The sequence below is a fragment of the Pseudorca crassidens genome, chromosome 6 (genome assembly GCF_039906515.1).
Source record: "Pseudorca crassidens isolate mPseCra1 chromosome 6, mPseCra1.hap1, whole genome shotgun sequence".
NCBI lineage: Eukaryota > Metazoa > Chordata > Mammalia > Artiodactyla > Delphinidae > Pseudorca > Pseudorca crassidens.
The window spans coordinates 46265916-46285470 of NC_090301.1; the positions used below are offsets into that span (position 1 = coordinate 46265916).

Genomic DNA, 19555 nt, shown 5'->3' on the forward strand with positions numbered 1-19555 from the left:
AATTGAGTTATTATTGTGCATATTTGGATATTAGGTTAATTGGTGAGTGCTGCTTGGATGAATAATAAACTAAATACATAATTTATGAGTATTTGTATATTTATTCCATACCATTGATCTTTCTTGCTTTCATTTCAGCACAATTAATAATTACGTGATAATCAAGATTATCACATAATTTTCTTCTACTGCAATTTGAAATAATTTGTCCAAAATGTAAATTAAATTTAAGTATTAAAAATTTTCTTTTATTTTAAAAGTTTTTTCTTCTAAAGCAATCAAAATTATTTATTAAAATACAAATGCAACATGAAAAGTTTTATCTAATATCAAAATTTAAAGTAAAAATTCACATGACTGAAATTTTAATGTAATGTTTGAAAATATGATTGTATTATTACATGTTTTAAGAAAAAACTGTCAGCAGTTCTGGTGTTCAGTGTTCATCTAACTGCCAATGAAAAGAATTATTATTTTACTCTACATGTTATGTATACACTTACACATGAAAAAGTTCAGAGTTACATGAATTGTTTAATATACCAAACCATTCCACATTCCAAGAGTAACTACTACAGATACCTCCTTAATTTGTGTATTCTTCCAGAAAGAGGAATTAAAATTAAACAAGAAGCCAGGAAATGGACACTCAGCACTTTTGGGAAAATAACACTTAGCATCTAAGATCTACTCTTCTTGCTACCTGAGAGAAAGGATGTGACAAGGTAATTATTTTGATTTTGTATTTTTGTTGAGCATTTCTGCCACTCAATCCTATCTGTGCACAGAAGCAGAAAAACTAGGTAGCTTACAATGGAGAAGCCTGTAGACAACACCTTGATGAAGTGATCAAAGTTAACATCTGTCATCAGTAATGAGACAAACCCAAATCAAGTGTCCCCTGATGAAATGAGAACAAAACAGCTTCACTAGTGTAAAAGTCCAAGAAGAGATGCACAATCTAAATTAATTACAAGAAATGTCAGGTAATCCTAAATAAGGACATTCTAAATTTGTCTGTAACCTCGAAAGTGTCAATAAAAGGAAGTCATATTTAAAAATGAGTTATATCTCTGCAAAGTAATATGGAATAAACTCTAAAATATGTTTTACATTTGTAAAAAGTCGGAGAACAGTACTTCAATTTTGAAACACACACACACACACACACACACACACACACACACACACACACACATATATATAATTTCCAGAATGACAAAGAAACAGTTAATAGTGGCAACCTCTTGGAGTGGAATCTAGATGGAGAGTGAGAGAAAGATGTTTATTTTTCTCTTCTCACTTTTATTTTTTACATGGTTTATTTTTAACCTGAACAAACATCTTATTTCAATTTTTAAAATAAAATAATTTCTTTAATTCCTTTGACTATTGTAAACTTCTTTTTTGACTCAGAAAATGGGAAATATTCTCAGGCAAAAATATTTACTGTTTTTAACTTAGTCAACACAAGACTGATGGTAGGGGACTTCCCTGGTGGGCCAGTGGTAAAGAATCCGCCTTCTAATGCAGGGGATGTGGGTTCAATCCCTGATCGCGGAACTAAGATCCCACATGCTGCTGGGCAACTAAGCCCGCGTGCCACAACTACTGAGCTGCGTGCCTCTAGAGAGCCCACGTGCCGCAAAATACAAAGCCCCCGTGCTCTGGAACCCACGCGCCACAACTAGAGAGAAGCCTGCATACCACAATGAAGAGCCCACGCACCGCAACGAAAAGGATCCCACATGCCTCAACGAAGATCCCGCATGCCACTACTTAGACCCAAGCAGACAAAAAAAAAAAAAAAAAAGACATGGTAGGTCATGACACCCAGGGTCTCATCCTGCCCTTGTCATTTAAAAGCTATGGCTGCTTGGGCAAGGCACTTCCATTCTCTGGGATTTAATTATTCATCTTGTTGATGAGATTTGTTATAACTCTAACTTTAAATACTCTTAAAATATAAATTAAGATTTATATAACATTCTGCCAACAGAGGGCAATAATTTATCACAAATAGTTCCGAAGAGTTTTTCTGAGCAAGAAATGAATCCTTTTCATACAATTTAAAGGAAAATAGTAACCAGAGTACCACCGTTTTCCTCGCTGTTCCTGAAAATTTGGATCGCATTCCAATTTCTAGAGCCCGTGCTCCACAACAAGAGAAGCCACTGCAGTGAGAAGCGCGCGCACCACAACGAAGAGTAGCCCCTGCTCGCCGCCAACTAGAGAAAGCCCACACGCAGCAACAAAGACCCAACGCAGTCAAAAATAAATAAATAAATAAGTTAATTTTTAGAAAAGTGTTGTTGAGGGCGTTGGTATATGCGTACTATCAGACTGTGAAGTTCAAGTGGCTAGAAACTGATATAGAAGTATAATTTTTGTGTGTGGGGGGGCTTCTCACTGTTGTGGCCTCTCGCGTTGTGGAGCACAGGCTCCGGACGCGCATGCTCCGCGGCCATGGCTCACGGGCCCTGCCGCTCCGTGGCATGTGGGATCTTCCCGGACCGGGGCACGAACCCGCGTTCCCTGCATCGGCAGGCGGACTCTCAACCACTGCGCCACCAGAGAAGCCCCTAAAAGTATAATTTTTAACCGTGAAATTTTATTCTAAAAATTTTAAGAAATTAATCAAGATGGTAATAAATAGTTTGTCTTTAAATTTCAGATAATGAATAATCGATGAAAACCTCCGCAAGATAAACTAACACATTTTTTTATAAACTAGAAAGAAGAAATAAACTCTCACATGCAGCTCCTGGAATAACTTCTTTCTAAGCAGCTTTAAAAGGAGATATTTTAAAAGGTGAGACATTCTTTTGTTTGCTGTAATCCTAATTCACTAAGTAAGAATTGTTATCATTAGTAGCATTCAGTTTATGGCACTAAAATTAAAGTTCCAAGAAGACAGAGTTGTATCTGTCATGTTCTTTGCTGTCTCCTTAAATCCTAGAACAGTGTTTGTCATACAGCTGGTGCTTAATAAATACATCTGTGTGGTATATTTATATGCTATCTTATTTTATACTTTGAAGTTTTCCCTAAGAAATTTGTAAAGTAAAAATATTTAATAAAAATGTATAAACTTATGAGAAACAAGTTTTAAATTTCTAAAACAAAATTTATCCGTTAACAGTATTTTTATGCTTCTTACCAAAACTCTACTCAACTCTGCCTACCAACCATTCTTGCTTTTGTAGTTGTGTCTTATTATCATTAGACAAAGGGAGACAGATAATCATAAAATCACCATCATAATGTGCCTTTTTTCCTTTTTTTTCAGAATTCCAAATGGCACTGTATAATATTGTTTTTCTGAGTCCTCTTAGAAAAGAATAGTGAAAATACAAATGTATATTTAACAAAGAGATATAAAAATAAAATATTTTGAATGGAAAATTATTATCCAAAAACCCAGCTGATATTACAATAAAGGAGAAAATGAGATGGTAGCTGGTGTCCTATACTTTGAAATTCTGGGCAGGATCACATTATCTAATCAGCAAGGATTTCTGAGGGCAGAATCTATCAAGGGATTAACTCCCTAAATCTAAAACAATAGAAATGGGGATATAAGGATAATCCTCTCTGAGGCAAACTTTCCTTAGCATTCCTAATCAATAAGAGGTGATTTACGGTATAAGTAACTACCCCTCAAACACAGTGAATAAAAAGTAGTAAATTAATGTGTATGTTGGTAGTAGAGACTGGAATAAAACTTACCTATCGATACAAGCCATCTTTCTGGGAGGTTCAGAATGAAAGTATGTGCTGTGAGAAGGTAGACTTTTCATGCAATTGCCAGTGTCTGTCCTGGCAGTATAGGTAAGCCAGTGGTTGGAAATAATTTTCTTCTGTGGGCCTATCAAATTATTCAATGCGGTAATCTTAGAGTCACTGAGTCCTACTTTGGTTAAGGAAGGATAGTCTATCCTAGGGAATTGAGGGCTTGCTGCTATATCAAGTTGAAGGAAATAAAGACCCAACTTTCCTGGTTTACACCATGCTATATTGATACACATGGGCATAATACATTATATCTTCATCAATATAGTACCAATAATAATACTTAAGATAGACACTTCCATAAAAATGAGAATTAAAATAACACTAAAAGTAATAAAACTAGTTAAAATATTGTAGATGGGATTAATAGTACTAGTAATATAAATCAGAAGAATGATTAAGAATAATAGTATTACAAAATAATTAAAAGGACCGGAAAACTAAAAGCCTAAAACCGGTTTTAAATCTAGAAAATAAATAAAGCAAAGCAATTAAAGTCTAGATTAAAGGATAAAACGCAAAGTTGTTGAAAGTATAAACTTCAAGTCTTGACATTCAAATGCAGAAGCAAGCAGGTAGAAACTATAGAAATTAAGATTACTCCCTTCCATTGTTATCTGAGATTGGACTTTCTTTGAAGGGAGTCTCCAGGCAGATTTCCTAGAGAAAGAGTATTTACTGAAACTCAGGTGAGCTCAGCGGTGGTTAATCTCCCTCAAGAACAGGACTGTGAATTTATTCTCAGCATTTTTGCTTCTCCTTTCCATGGCCTCTTCTCTCTTTGTTTGTGTTCACCAAACCAAGGGTGAAAAGGAACACAGGACACCAGGGGGACTGAGGGTATGGGGTCCAGGGTTACATAACATAATAATATATATATGTGGTCAATATAACACATCTTTAAGGGAAGAAGGTAAGGGGGTAGGGAGTATATTATTTATCTCTTCCTAAATTATGCTTGATAACAAACTATCCCAAAATCTACAGGGTTTTTATGAAGAAAGGATTTATTTTCAGTCCCCTTTGTGGGTCATCTTTATTGTGATCCAGTTTTAAAGAGTAACCTTTATGTGGGACATGCACATCATCTGTCAGGAAAATGAAAAATATAGAATCATAAAACTCATGAACTTCTCATAAAGCTCATAAAAGTCTGAAATGTTATTTGAATTGTGTGAGAGTTGGAAAGACAAAATTAACAGAGTATGGTGAGAAATGAAAAGGACAGTGTTTAGTATTAGGTGGGTACTTGGAACATCCAGATAATGATTAGATGCAAAGAACTTTAAGATAGGATGGCACATAGTCAAGTTGTTGGTGAGAAAATCTTTTTATCCAAATAATTTAGACTTAGAGTTGTACAAAATAGATAGGCAAACTAGTAATAAAACCTCAAAAAGGAGCTCACGCAAGCCTCAGGGAGAGAAAACCTGAGTCCACAGAGCCCTTAAGTGACAGCATCAGGTTGTCTTACCTTAACAATAGTTTACGTCAATTTCCCACATTCTCTTCAGCACAAGAATACCCAAGTCTGTGTAAATTACCTGGAAATAAAATGGTAAAAAGTCTTCACTGATGTCAAGTGCAACTTAAATATGAAATCAATGATCTTTGAGAAAATAATTTCAGCTCAGTTGTGGCTCTTTCAAATAGGGTTCTTTACATAGTAAGAAAAAGAGATTTCTTAAATGACCTTAGGGGAAAAAAAGGGTTTATTACAAGGGTATATGTTCTTGAGTACTTAGAAAAACTTGAACTAGGCCTGGGAAGGATTGTTACTGTAGAGCTCAGGCATCACTTTCTCATCACTCATCTCATCTCTCAGTCTTGCTCTTGCTTTCATTCTTTCCCTGTTTCTCTCTCAGAGGTTACACATCCTCTTTCATTCATCCCTTTCACCATTCACTCTCAACTAGCTTTCTCCACATAATCATCTGGTGCACACCATTTTGGATGTCAGCACTTCCTCTATCTTGGCTTTTTAGTTAAGAGCTTGGCACTGTATACTTTTATCTATAGCTCTTAGTACAAGTTTCCAAAAAGGAAATCTGATTTGCTGAGCTTACCGCTACCTTAGTAGAGCCTGCAGATTGGCCAAAAAACGAATCAATGTCCACTCCAGTCCAAAAACAGGCAAGTTTCCTCAACAATCTAAGCAAGAAGGGAACATTGAATGTGCTTGAGTTGCAACAGGTAATAGGGGGTATAATTATGCAGCAAAGTTCTTGAACTAGGCCTGGGGAAGGACTGCTTTTAACTTTGTTAAAAATAAAGTTTCAACACACAGCAAAGTTTTGTTGTGGTATGAAATCCAGAACATGGGTGAGAAAGAAACATGGAAGAGTATTTAAGTATCTGTGCTCTGAAGTCAGACTACATGATTTGAATCAGAGCTCCACAAACTATACCTAACCTTCTTAAACCCATGAAATGGTGAAATGGTCATGCAGAGAGGGCTTTCTTCACAAGCTGGCTGTGAGAATTAAATGAGGTAATTTATGTGCCAGACACCTAGGAATTATTCAATAAATAGTAAAAACACACAAGAGGGAAAGTTACCCTGTAATAGGGAAGGACCTTTGTATTCTGTTACAAGGTAATCACTAAAGGGATGTTGCCTATAAGCTTAAATTATACATAATGGCCCATCTCTGGGAACCCTGCCTCCCAGGTAATGAGCATTAAACTAAAATACTTTTGTTTAGCTCACAAGAAAACATCCTGACTAGGCCCACCTGTGAATGACTGCAGAGAGGAAGAAATTAACACAGCCTCTCCAGAGGCTGATGGGAACCAGGAAAGGTTTGACTTTTCTCCCTCCCCTTTAGTATAAAAGAAGCCTGAATTCTAACTCAGGCAAGATGGTTCATTGGTACAGGAGTCCACCATCTTCTCGGCCTGCCGGCTTTCTGAATAGTCGCTATTCCTTGCCCCAACAGCCCATCTCTTGATTTATTGGCCTGTCCTGAGGCGAGCAGTATGAGCCTGGACTCGGTAACAACCCCTTACTCAGAGGTCAAAGGAAGGACGCAAGAAAAGTTGAAGACATGAAGACAATCAGAGATGGAAAAAACAAGAAACTGATGGATTTTCTGATCAAATGACTTCAGCCGTCATGGCAAAGAAGATTCCGCCATCTTACGAAATCTCTAGTGATCTTAGCCTGATATGGCCATAATTCCATTACTGAAATACTAAGGGTTAACTTCAGCAATAGTGACCTAGAGCAGAGCAAAGTGAGTGATGCCTTTAAATATTTACATATCATGTAAAATAATAATTATGATATAAACAACAGCAATATACATGATAGTTAACATTTATTGAAGGTTTGTTATGTGTGGAGGACTAAGTGCTTTATATGTCTATTTATATGTATATATATTATATGTATTAATCCATTTACTACTTATATCAAACTTAGGAACTTTTATCATTATTTTAGGGAAAAAGAAACTGGGGCACAGAGAGTTTAAATAATTGACCAAAATTGCAAAGCTAGTAAGTAGCTGAGGCAGGGTTTACAGCCTGACATTCTGCAACAGGCAATACATTGCATTGCCTCTCTAATCAAAGGAAGTTCAATAGCCCTCAGGTGTTTTTCACAAATATATTGACAACATGGATGAAATAATTTGAAGAAGAAATAAACTGCAAAAAAAAAAAAGGTTCACTTTATTAAGTAGCTACATGATGACAAATATATTTTTAAAATATATAGATCTGGGGGAAAAAAGTGTTTTTTTTTTTTAACTGATTACAAAGAATCCTGGAAAGTAAAAGAAATCGTTATGCAAAAATAGTAATTCTGAAATCTTAGTGTAAGCTGATTCCTTTGTCTGTTTCCTTCATAATTGAAAAGGCTTTTGAATAATTTGGCGAAATTAGCCTAAAAAGAGTTGGAGTGACCTAAACAGGAAGCCTGGCTATTCGCAGCTGTGGGTGATCTCTGAGACCGGCTCTGAGGCTCCTCTTTGCTCCAACAGACGGGAGCGACATTGAGCTGGATAAAAGTCAAATTCTTACCTCGCCCTTTCACTGCTGGCAGGATCAGATTGCATTTCTTTTATTATTCTTCACTCCCCAGTTTCCTGATCTGTTTAAAAGAAGAAGTAGAAAAGATAAATCCTCTCTTCAATGCCTGGAAAGGAAAACAAAATGACCTCAACTCCGCTTTGAAAAAATCTTTCCAAGAACTTTCTTCAGAGATTTTACTCGTGAGTACTTGGCAATATACTTTTTAGCCCATGAGAAGTAACTTTTATTTCTTTTCCTTGGCGGGGGGCGGGGGGAACCAGGGTGTTGAGAGGCAAAGACTTGTAGGGGAGGACCATTGTCTGTAACCCTACAATGAAAATCGACCCTTCTCTGTAAACAAACTCATTGCAATGTTAAACTAAATTCTCAGCATTTTTCCATTTAGTTTTAAGCAAATATATATGCACTATAGGATTATGCTTTTAAGACCATGAACATAAAAAGTTGGTGAGATGTAGCCTTGTTTATAATTTTCAGCTTGTAGTGGCAGTTCTTTACTAATTGTGTCTTTAATTGGAGTTTTCTGAAGATTTTTTTTTAATCTTTAAACATTATTTAGTAACATATAAAGAAATATCATAAAGAGACTGTCTGGCAGCCTTATGTTTAAAGAAACTTCTTTCATTGCCATTAATTGGTGATATTTAAAATAAGGTATAAACATTAGAATCCTTGTAGTCTAAATATTTCTTGCCAGCATTAACTAATCTAAGAAAATATTTTACAAGTCTCCAAAAACAAACGCTCATATTCTAAATATACTAAAATAAGAATAGATAGGATTGCAGTATATATAGTACAATTACATAAATTAAAGCAATAGATTACATACCTATATGATGTACTGTCATATTCTTGTTGCTTATAAAATGATATTAAATTTAGCTTCTGGTAGTAAAGAAAGCACATAGTATAGAAGTACACAACCACAGAACAATAATGAAACAAAAAAAATTAATTATGGAAAGCACTCGTTTGTATGAGTATTAATGGAAAAATGAGGGTCAAGAGCAGTGCTGTGCAAAAAAAAAGGAAAAGATAAGTAACAGCCACACTGTGACTCAGTGCTCTGGAAATTAGGCACAAAATGACTTTGTATAATTGTGATAACATTAAATACAAAGGGCAGAACCCAAGCAGGAAACATACAGCCCAGAGAGTCATATTTTATTCTGTGTAAAAGCATAGTATTTACATCAGAGGTGAAAAATTGTGTCAATTTTGAGATATTGAAAAGTTTTTTAACCTTTCATAAAACATTTTTAGGATTATTTTATACTCATCATTCTAGTGCATGATTATTTCAAGACATATAATCTATATTTTATCTAATACTTAAACTGAAGGGTGAATAATCTCTGAAAATGTATTGGAGTATGAAATTTTAATTTGGGGCCTATGGGTTAATAAAATGGTATAAAATATCCTTAGGGATCAACAGAGTTGGAAAACTATTAATGTAAATACAGATAATTAACATTACAGATGTAAAACTTTAAAATATTTACTTTTAACAATTTGAATGGTTATATTGGGAAGCCAAATTTATCTTCTTCAGGTAACTATACAATCTTATTAGAGAGCTTTAATGGCATATATACTACTATTTGGTTCCGTTCTCTATTAGGTATGCTGACTTGTACAAGTTTTGTTTTCTGTTTTTAAAGGTACAGTCTGATATCTTTAAGCATTTCTTTTATCTCCAATGACTAGATCAAAACCTCTTTGGGAAATGTGGTCCTGTTCAAATGGGTTATGCCATCAGGTAGTGCTTGCTGGTCTGATTGGTTGTCCATAACTCTAGGCTTCATTTGCTTATTGATTGTACAATTATTTTGCCTAGAATCTTCTACTATAAACAGTATTGCTAAATTTAAAAATAATAATCTATGGAATAGAAAATTGTTTTTGTATTAAACTATAGTTTTCATAACACTAACATTCCTTCCTAAGAATTAATTTCCTGATCTTAGTTATCTACATCATTCAAATTCAAAACATAATTGAGGGACTTCCCAGTTGGTGCAGTGGTTAAGAATCTGCCTGCCAATGCAAAGGACATGGGTTCCAGCCCTGGTCTGGGAAAATCCCATATGCCGTGGTGCAACTAAGCCTGTGCACCACAACTACTGAGCCTGCGCTCTAGAGCCTGCGAGCCACAACTACTGAGTCTGAGTGCCACAACTACTGAGCCCACTGCCTAGAGCTGGTACTCCACAACAAGAGAAGCCACCACAATGAGAAGCCTGCGTACCACAACGAAGAGTAGCCCCACGCTCGCTGCAACTGGAGAGGGCCCGCGCACAGCAACAAAAACCCAACGGAGCCAAGAATAGATAAATAAAGTTATAAGAAAAAGAAAACCATTCAATGATAATGATAATTGGACAGATGACAAACTACTAGAGGAAAAAAGCCAAGCTGAAAAGGTTTTGTTTATTCCCAGAACACCTAGCAATCTAACCAAATAGTAGATATGCTATAGATTCTTTAGGAATTGTTGGCTTACTAAATTCACTGTCACAAACTTTTAATACAGATTTCAACTGAATCAAACATCTCTACTTAATAGAAGAAAAAAAAGTAAAACATCCTTGCCAAAAAAAAAGGGAGGGTGGGACAGGAGAGACAATATGAAAAGGAAAGGGAAGTACTCAGAATAGGGTTTTCAAGAAAATCTTGTTTATTGGTATAAATTAAATAAGTAGAATAATATTGATTAAAATTAGTTAATTATATAAATTTATTTTTGATATGTAGACATGATCTAAAAATTGTATTACAGTCCAACTCATCTATTCTCAATAAAGGCTGTCTTTAGCCACCCTTTTCTTGTTTACCATCTAAAACATGTAACTCAGGAAACTTAATTTGCAGAGCTGTCTTTTTTAAAACAAAAATACTTTTTAAAAAAAGTATTTATTTATTTGGCTGCACCAGGTCTTAGTTGTGGCACGCAGGATCTTTGTTGTGCCGTGCAGGATCCTTAGTTGCAGCATGCAGGATCTAGTTCTCTGACCAGGGATCGAACCCGGGCCCCCTGCATTGGGAGCACAGAGTCTTACCACCAGGGAAGTCCCAAAACAAAAATACTTTTAAATGCATTATTTTTTATAGAAATATGCCAATACTATAATTATTTGATTGTTACCATCTGCATTTGGAGAAATCTGAATTCAAAACATGGAGTGACTATTGAAGTCCTTGTTTCTGGATATTAAATCTCAGCAAAATGAAGAAAGGATGCAACTCTCTTATTCCAGAGAGTTCTCATTATGCTAGACCTCCTCTCTTGGGTCTCTGAGATCCTCAGTGACTGCTTTCTTGGTGTGATGTATTATCTCTAGGAGCCCAGTCTTCCCATTACCCTTCTCTCCCTGTCTTCACTTCAAGTGGCAGGTGCTGTGTAGAACCAGAGCCTAGGATTCAGCTACCAATAGGATGAGGGCACCCTAGTCATTTCCACTTCTTTTCAAAAGCAATAACAAAAAGCACTGGATGCATGTCAAATCTGCTATGTTCATCTCTCTTCAGGCCTTCCTTTGTGATTCTATGCTCTTTCTTAGTTGGAACAACCATATTTTTAAATTATTTTAAAAACAAGAGGTCCATGATCCATACTAGGAGTCCCAGTGCTGCAATATTTCTGTCTCACCTGCTCCACCTGATAGACCACAGGTGCCTGGGGAGACACAGACTTACTGCAAGAAATTCCTCAATCAAAATGTGATGGTAGCATTCTCTCTAGACTGAATAAATATTACATGTTGTTGATTAGGCTATTTCAACATCAGGAATGTAAAAGTATCCATCAATACAGCACTGATACACTGTGGTGTTTTTATTACCAAGCATAGAGTGCCATTGACCCCCTTCAACTGTACCACACCCTCAATGCCACAACCACCCTGCTGCCAACCTCATTCTGTCTCTCCAATTCATGTTTCTTACCAACATCTATCCCATCCTTGAATCCTGTAATAATCCTGTAATCTAAACATCACCTCATTCCTTACTTCACAAGGCTTAGAAATGGAGTAAATCTCATAAATTGGGTGAGTCTCCAGAATAGTAGTGTTTGTTGCAAAATATTGGTAATATTCTTAAAGTTCTTTTAGGAATAAACTTCAAAGTATCCCAGGAAATGAATCAAAATGATTATATCAAAATATCAAACGCCTACTCACTCTTCTATGTGCAACCAATTTCAAATATATGTGACAATAAAATGAATGAACTTCTGATTCATGCTACATGAATGATTTTGAAAACATTATTCTAAGTGAAATAAGCCAGACACACACAAAAAAACAAATAGTATATAATTTCACTTACATGGGATATCTACAATAGGCAAATGCATAGAAAAAGAAAGTAGAATAGAGGTTACCAAAGTCTGGAGGAAGGGATGAATGGTGAGTTATTGCTTAATGGATACAAAGTTTCTGTTTGGGTTAATGAAAAATTTTGGAAATAGATGGTGGTGATGATTGCACAAAAATATAAATGTAATTAATGCCACTGAGCTGTACACTTAAAAATAGTTAAAATTGCAAATTTCATGGTATATCTACTTTACCACAATCAAAAATAGTAAAAGAAAAATATCAATATTTTTAGTTTTTTTCTGTTTCAATTTACGTAGTTTCTATCATTATATCTTCAAATTTACGTATCTTTTCTTCTATGTCCAATGTGTTTATAATCCCATCTAGTGTATTTTTCATCTCAAATAATGTTTTCATCTCTAGAAACTCAGTTTGAGTCTCTATCTTCTTTCTCTATTTAACACACTCAATATTTTCTCTAGATTCTTGAACATATGAGTGCAGTTTAAACTTTAGTTTAAATTTTAGTTTAAAATTTAGTTAAATTTTAGTTTAGTTTATGAATGCAGTTAAAATTTTAGTTTGTTAATTCTATTTTCTGTGTCATTTCTGTGTCATTTGGATTCTTCTCATTATGTTATATTTTACTGTTTTTTGCAGACCTTATAATTTTTATCTGAATGCCTGATATTATGAATCTTACCTTCTTAAGTGCTGAATATGTTGTATTCCTGTAAATAATATTGAGCTCTGTTCTGAGTTGCAGTTTAATTACTTGGAAACAGTTTTGTATTTTGTTATCTCACTGTCAAGCTTTGTTAGACAGAATCAGAGAAATGTTTATTCTATGGTTAATTTTTTTCCCAGTACTGAGAAAAAAACTTTCTGACTACTCTGCTTAATGCACCATGAATGGAGGTTTTTGCAATTTAGGGACAAGAAAATATTCACAGCTTTACATGTGTTCTAAGTGTTATTCCCCTCTAGCCCTTTCTTTACCCAAACTTGGGTACTTTTCTCTTGTATATGTACTGATCAGTATTAGGCTGAAGACTTGAGGGCCATCTGAAGATTTCTGGATCTCTCTTTCTCTATAGCTCTCTACTCTGTTACTTAACCGTGCATACTCTAGCTACCCTGGCCTCTGCAGACAATGTGCTTTCTCCTAAACTCAGGGAGACCACTGGGCAATTCCAGAAACTCCTCTTCCTAATTTGAATGTGGAAATTCCCTTCAGTCAGTGTGCTGGAGCAAATCAGAATGTAGGGCTGAACTCTTTTGTTTCCCATCCTTATGGGATCACTGCTCTTCACTGACCAGTATTTAGTTAGCGGAAAACCATCATTTAATACATTTTGACTATTTTATTTTTTTAAGTTGTTTCAGGTGGGAGGATAAATCCAATGTTAATCCATTGTGGCTGGAAGTAGAAGGGCTATTTTTCTTTAAATTTTTATTTTGTATTGGCGTATAGTTGATTTACAGTGTTGTATTAGTATCAGGTGTACAGCAAAGTGAATCAGTTACACATATACATATATCTATTCTTTTTCAGATTCTTTTCTCATATAGGTTATTACAGAGGACTGAGTAGAGTTCCTTGTGCTATACAGTAGGTCCTTGTTAATTATCTATTTTATATAGAGTAATGTGTATATGTAATCCCAAACTCCTAATTTATCCCTCCCTACAACCTTTCCCCTTTGGTAACCATAAATTTGTTTTCTAAGTCTGTAAGTCTGTTTCTGTTTTGTAAATAAGTTCATTTGTATCTCTTTTTTAGATTCCACATATAAGTGATATCATATGATATTTGTCTTTCTTTGTCTGACTTATTTCACTTGGTATGTTAATCTCTAGGCCCATCCATGTTGCTGCAAATGGCATTAATTCATTCTTTTTTAATGCTGAGTAATATTCCATTATATATGTGTACCACATCTTCTTTATCCATTCATCTGTCAATGGACATTTAAGTTGCTTCCATGTCTTGGCTATTGTAAATAGTACCGCAATGATCATTAGGGTGCATGCATCTTTTTGAATTATGGTTTTCTCTGAATATATGCCCAGGAGTGGGACTGCTGGATCATACGGTAGCTCTATTTTTACTTTTCTAAGGAACCTCCATACTGTTCTCCATAGTGGCTGTACCAATTTATATTCCCACCAACAGTGTAGGTTTCCTTTTCTCCACACCCCCTCCAGCATTTATTGTTTGTAGATTTTTTTTGATGGCCATTCTGACTGGTGTGAGGTGATACCTCATTGTAACTTTGATTTTTATTTCTGTAATAATTAGCAATGTTGAGCATTTTTTCATGTGCTTTTTGGCCATCTGCATGTCTTCTTTGGAGAAATGTCTATTTAGATTTTCCACCCATTATTTGATTGGGTTATTTGTGTTTTTTTGATATTGAGCTGTATGAGCTGTTTGTATATTTTGGAGATTAATCCCTTCTCAGTCATATCGTTTGCAAATATTTTCTCCCATTCTGTGGGTTATCTTTTTGTTTTGTTTATGGTTTCCTTTGCTGTGCAGTGGAAGGGCTACTTTTTAAAATCATATTTTAATGATATCCTAAAAAATAATAAACATAAATAGAATGAGAAATTTTAAGGGCATATAAACTGTAATTCGTTCATTGGCCTGGGTAAGATAAATACATTTTTTGCCTGCTATATCTCAGAAACTATGTTTCATGAGTAAATATATTTACATGATTGTACAATGAAAAACTTAAATTCACTATTTCTAAAAAATAATTATTTCAGATAAGCAGTTTGTTTCATTATGATTTTCTGATAACGGTAGTTGTTTGGGTGGCTAATATTTTACTCTCTCCTATTTTAGATGACAAATTCATTCTACAAGCTTAAAACCAATCAAGTTGTCACTTGTTCAACAGGCATTTCCAAAACTCTGAGTGCTGACTGTTATTTACCTAAAGGCTCCAGAGTTTTGCAATGAATTAAAGATTGCCTTTACTGATAGTTTCCTATCACAATTTCTCATAATTATCTTTCCTCCCCTGATTCCTGGATACTTCTACATATTGGAAGCTGTGAAAGTTCATTGACAGCACAAATTAAAACTTTCTCTTTTTATGAAAGATGTTTCAGGTGTTTCCTGCTTAATTATATATACCAATTGATATAAACAGATAATCCCAAATGACAAATATTGTAAACAAAAATTATATTTAGCATTAGAATTTGTTTTTATAATTATGTAAGAGTGTGTACATTATTGAAGTTTCTATGCATCTTATTTGAGTTCTGTGGTTTTAGTCTCCTTTAGCATAGTTATTCTGTCTATGAGGAAAGGAAAACAGGTACACAGTAAAGAAATCATTATGGTATCTACATCCTGGCACCAATGCAGGTTTATAAAAAAATTATGAGATAAGCAATTTACCTTAAAAACACTCAGGCCCTCCTTTCAGTGCCAATAATTTTTTTCAAGTTTCAGATTTCCCAGGATTAACCTCTTTTTGTATGTTTTTCTCTTAAGGAATTGCTGGAGAATGTTCCAGGGGAAGAAAAGTGTTTAACTAGGGAGAATTTAGATTAGCCTCAATTAACATGGCAAAAGAGAGTTGTTGTTTTTTTTGTTTTTCTATTTGTGGTAAACTCTGGATGAAACTCCTTTAAAGCCATTTGCATTTATTAGTTATATCCCTAAAGAAAGGAAAAGGTTCCTTAGGTAACAGTGTTTGCCCTATCATTACTATGTCAACATTGCTCTCCCAACCACCACCTGCATTCCACATTACCATCTCCTTATTCAGAGGCCAAAGAGATACAAGTGACCATCTATCCTTCCTAACAGGTACTGGAAGCCTCTTCTGAAAGGATATGAGTAAATGGGCATTCATGGATGGTCCTCAAAAACATGTGAAAAAATATCTGAGCCATGCATTTGCTCTTTAGAAGGGAATGTATAGTTTTCCTCAGATCTCTCAGGAGCTTACATATCACCATGAAAATATATCTGAGACATGATTAAATATCCAAGGAAAACAATATATAGCACTGGGATCAAAAAAGAGTGTCAAGTAATAATATATCTTGAAGAAGGCAAGATAAAGATTTCAAAGGCAGATAAACTCGACATAGGAGGGATAAGGGTGGGGTAGAGATGGATAAGTTATCCTATGTATAAGAAATCTTGGAGAAAAGATCTTTTCTGAGAAGCCTTGGAAGAGATTAAATTATTTTAAGATCTTCAGTTCAATCGTTACACTTGAATAAGCAGATTCAATTTTTAATATCTTTGAAGCTGAGCATTAACTATGTACTTTTTATATATTAGAACTTATGCAGGGTACAAAAAGTTTACAATGTGATAATTTTTTTATAAATTTATTTTTTATTTTTTTATTTATTTTTGGCTATGTTGGGTCTTCGTTGCTGCACGTGGGCTTTCTCTAGTTGGGGCAAGCAGGGGCTACTCTTCATTGCGGTGTGCAGGCTTCTCATTGCGGTGGCTTCTCCTGTTGTGGAGCACAGGCTCTAGGCGTGTGGCCTTCAGTAGTTGTGGTGCGCAGGCTCAGTAGTTGTGGCACACGGGCTTAGTTGCTCCACGGCATGTGGGATCTTCCCAGACCAGGGCTCAAACCCGTGTTCCCCGCATTGGCAGGCAGATTCCCAACCACTGTACCACCAGGGAAGCCCAATATGATAAATTTTAATCATTTATAAATTAACCTATTAGGATTTGAAGTAACTTAACACAAATAAAATCTCTGGTCTTCATTCTCAAAAAATTACAATCAGGGGAATTAAGTAGGGCCTTTAACAAGAACATGCTATCTGATTCCTGAGATTATGTGTTAGGTAGAATATGGATAGGAGAAAAAGGAATGGCAATTTAGAGAAACTAGCAGATATTTATAAAAATGTAAAATAATGAGCATTCAATGTAAGGAACCAAGAGAAAAAAGAACTATTTATTGGATGCTATGAGTAAAAAAGGAAGTAGCACTAGTTTCCTTTCATTCTCTGAGTCCATAGTTCATTGTTTCATGGGTCTGACATTTTACAGTCTGAATGGAAGTGGCTGAAGATTAACATGTTAATGGTTCCTGGAGGACCATGACTTAGCTGCCTGGGACCCCTGTTCCTTTACAATGATGACTCAGAAAGTTGAACTCAGGATGTCATGGGTGTAGTCACCAACAGCTGCGGTTCCAATCTTGAACTAAGCTCAGTTGCTTTTCATTAGAGCACAATCAGAAATTCCTGGGTTTTTTACTTTCGGACTTACTTTACCCACAGAATTACCCTCACTGAGGAGTGAGAAAATTGATCATTACTGGTTCAACATGTTTATTGTACTTAAGTATAAAAACTTTAGCTAATATTTGGAATCATAACTTTCATAGAAACAAAGTTACCTGATTATTTATCTGACACCAGAATGTTATAAATATCTAGCCTCAGGTATATTGAGTATAAATTTTGCTTCTCTTTCCCTCAAGGAAATGACAGTATAGGAATATTTTGTGGGAACTTCCCATACATGGACTAACATTTTGCTCTCCTTTTCTCATACTACAACAGATACTATCAAAAGCAGGAAGTTGAGAAGTTTCCAATATATTTGTCTAATCAGAGACAAAATCTAAGATGGCAACAGACTTTGAGGGGAAATGAGGAAGCAGACTTGACTTTATCTATTGATCTTTAAAATTAAAAAAGGTAAAATAACCTGAATTACATAAGCTATGAATCAAGGTTCTAATTAGAAACCCGTTAGGAAGGTCTCGACTGTCTTTCCAAAATACATATACCTCCTGCCTAAGATGTCATACTCAATATTAATTAATAGATTAATTAGAATTAATAAATTAATTATGTAATCAGGAGATTGATTGATAGACATATAATCAGAGAAGCAACGGTCCTGAAATACCATTTTCTTATCTTACTAAATAATGGATGCCTAGAAGAGCAGATACAAACAGGAGAAAAAACAGAAGCAGCCATAGGTCTTTCTATGTAATTTTCTTTCTAATATGGACAGTAATGATAATAAAGACATAGTTAATATATTCTTTTCTCACACCAAAATTCATTGTATTCCTTTGTTTTTCTTTTTTATTTCCTTCCATTTGGGGCTACTGGCATTAGTAATTGACCAGAATTATATCCTCAGAAATCTCCATTTTGGTTTAGATATATAATGCCAAGTTTATTTATTTATTTATCTATTTATTTATTTTCCTGCTTAAAGGAAAGAAATGAAAACAGCATACTATGAAGATCTTTGCTGTTAAACTGTATTAGATTAAGAAGAGTCCCTGTGGTGAGGAAAGGTGAACTCGTTCAAAGAAATGAGTGCCACCTTCTTTTGACAAAATGTCTTACCAATTTAACTGTAATATCTAGACAAAATAATTCCCCACCTTTTTTCTAAGAGTTTTGTTAGCTATGGGCAACGATATAAGGAAGAATCTTTGGTATTATTTCTTTTATTATGTATTTCTATCTTGTTTTCCTTTGTTCATTGTATTTTTCTTAGTAAAATATATACACTCTCTTTGGACCTTTCTTACAAATTTCAGAAATATTTTTACATATTTACATTTCCAGTATTCTTTTTAAAATTAATTAATTAATTAATTAATTTTGGCTGCATTGGGTCTTCATTGCTGCATGTGGGCTTTCTCTAGTTGCAGCAAGCAAGGGCTACTCTTCATTGTGGTGCACGGGCTTCTCACTGCAGTGGCTTCTCTTGTTGTGGAGCACGGGCTCTAGGCATGTGAGCTTCAGTAGTTGCAGCACGTGGGCTCAGTAGTTGTGGCATATGGGCCCTAGCGTGGGCTTCAGCAGTTGCAGCACATGGGCTCAGTAGTTGTGGCGCGTGGGCTCTAGGGCATGTGGGCTTCAGCAGTTGTGGCACACGGGCTCTAGAGTGCAGGCTCAGTAGTTGTGGTACACAGGCTTAGTTGCTCCATGGCATGGGAGATCTTCCTGGACCAGGGCTTGAACCTGTGTCCTCTGCATTGGCAGGCAGATTCTTAACCACTGTGCAACCAGGGAACTCCCTACATTTCCACTAAACTTTATAATTATCTTTTTACTCTCCCGCTCTCTCTTATTGCTTCTCAATTTTCCTTCTCCACATCCAGTTCTCTCACTCTTCTCTCTTAGCTAGTAATAAGAATTAATATTCCCTATTATTATTTAGAGGGAGATTATTTTTCCTCTTAAAAATATAAACACAAAAGTTTAAAAAATAATTGGTGAGTTTCTTGACTTACTTTACTTATAGAACTTTAGTCCAAAACAGAGAATAAAAATCCCCTACTTATGATTTGATGAATTGCTAATTTCTAGAGAATGTAAATAATCTGAAATTCACTTTAGGGGAAAAAAGAAAGAAGAAGATA

At 35.1% G+C, this 19555-nt stretch overlaps 1 protein-coding gene and 1 long non-coding RNA gene across 7 annotated transcripts in view; one reads left to right on the forward strand and one right to left on the reverse strand.

The window, feature by feature from the left end:
* Positions 1–5327, reverse strand: part of LOC137226427 (uncharacterized) — a 217929-nt gene extending 212602 nt beyond the window's left edge. The window contains exon 1 of the long non-coding RNA XR_010944351.1: positions 5267–5327. This is a non-coding gene — a long non-coding RNA (uncharacterized lncRNA). The remainder of the gene's footprint in view (positions 1–5266) is intronic.
* A 2384-nt stretch (positions 5328–7711) lies between these two features.
* The window catches only part of TFPI (tissue factor pathway inhibitor), a 67410-nt gene continuing 55566 nt past the window's right edge, over positions 7712–19555 (forward strand). The window contains exon 1 of one of the 6 annotated variants that reach the window (XM_067741251.1): positions 7712–8009. Coding sequence is in view for 4 of the 6 variants with exons in the window: in XM_067741253.1 (XP_067597354.1) it covers positions 12239–12245 (7 nt within the window). In the remaining 2 variants the exon portion in view is untranslated. Of the gene's footprint in view, positions 8010–12108; positions 12246–19555 lie in introns of those variants that run through there. The other 5 variants (XM_067741249.1, XM_067741253.1, XM_067741252.1 and 2 more) reach the window with 5 other exon arrangements.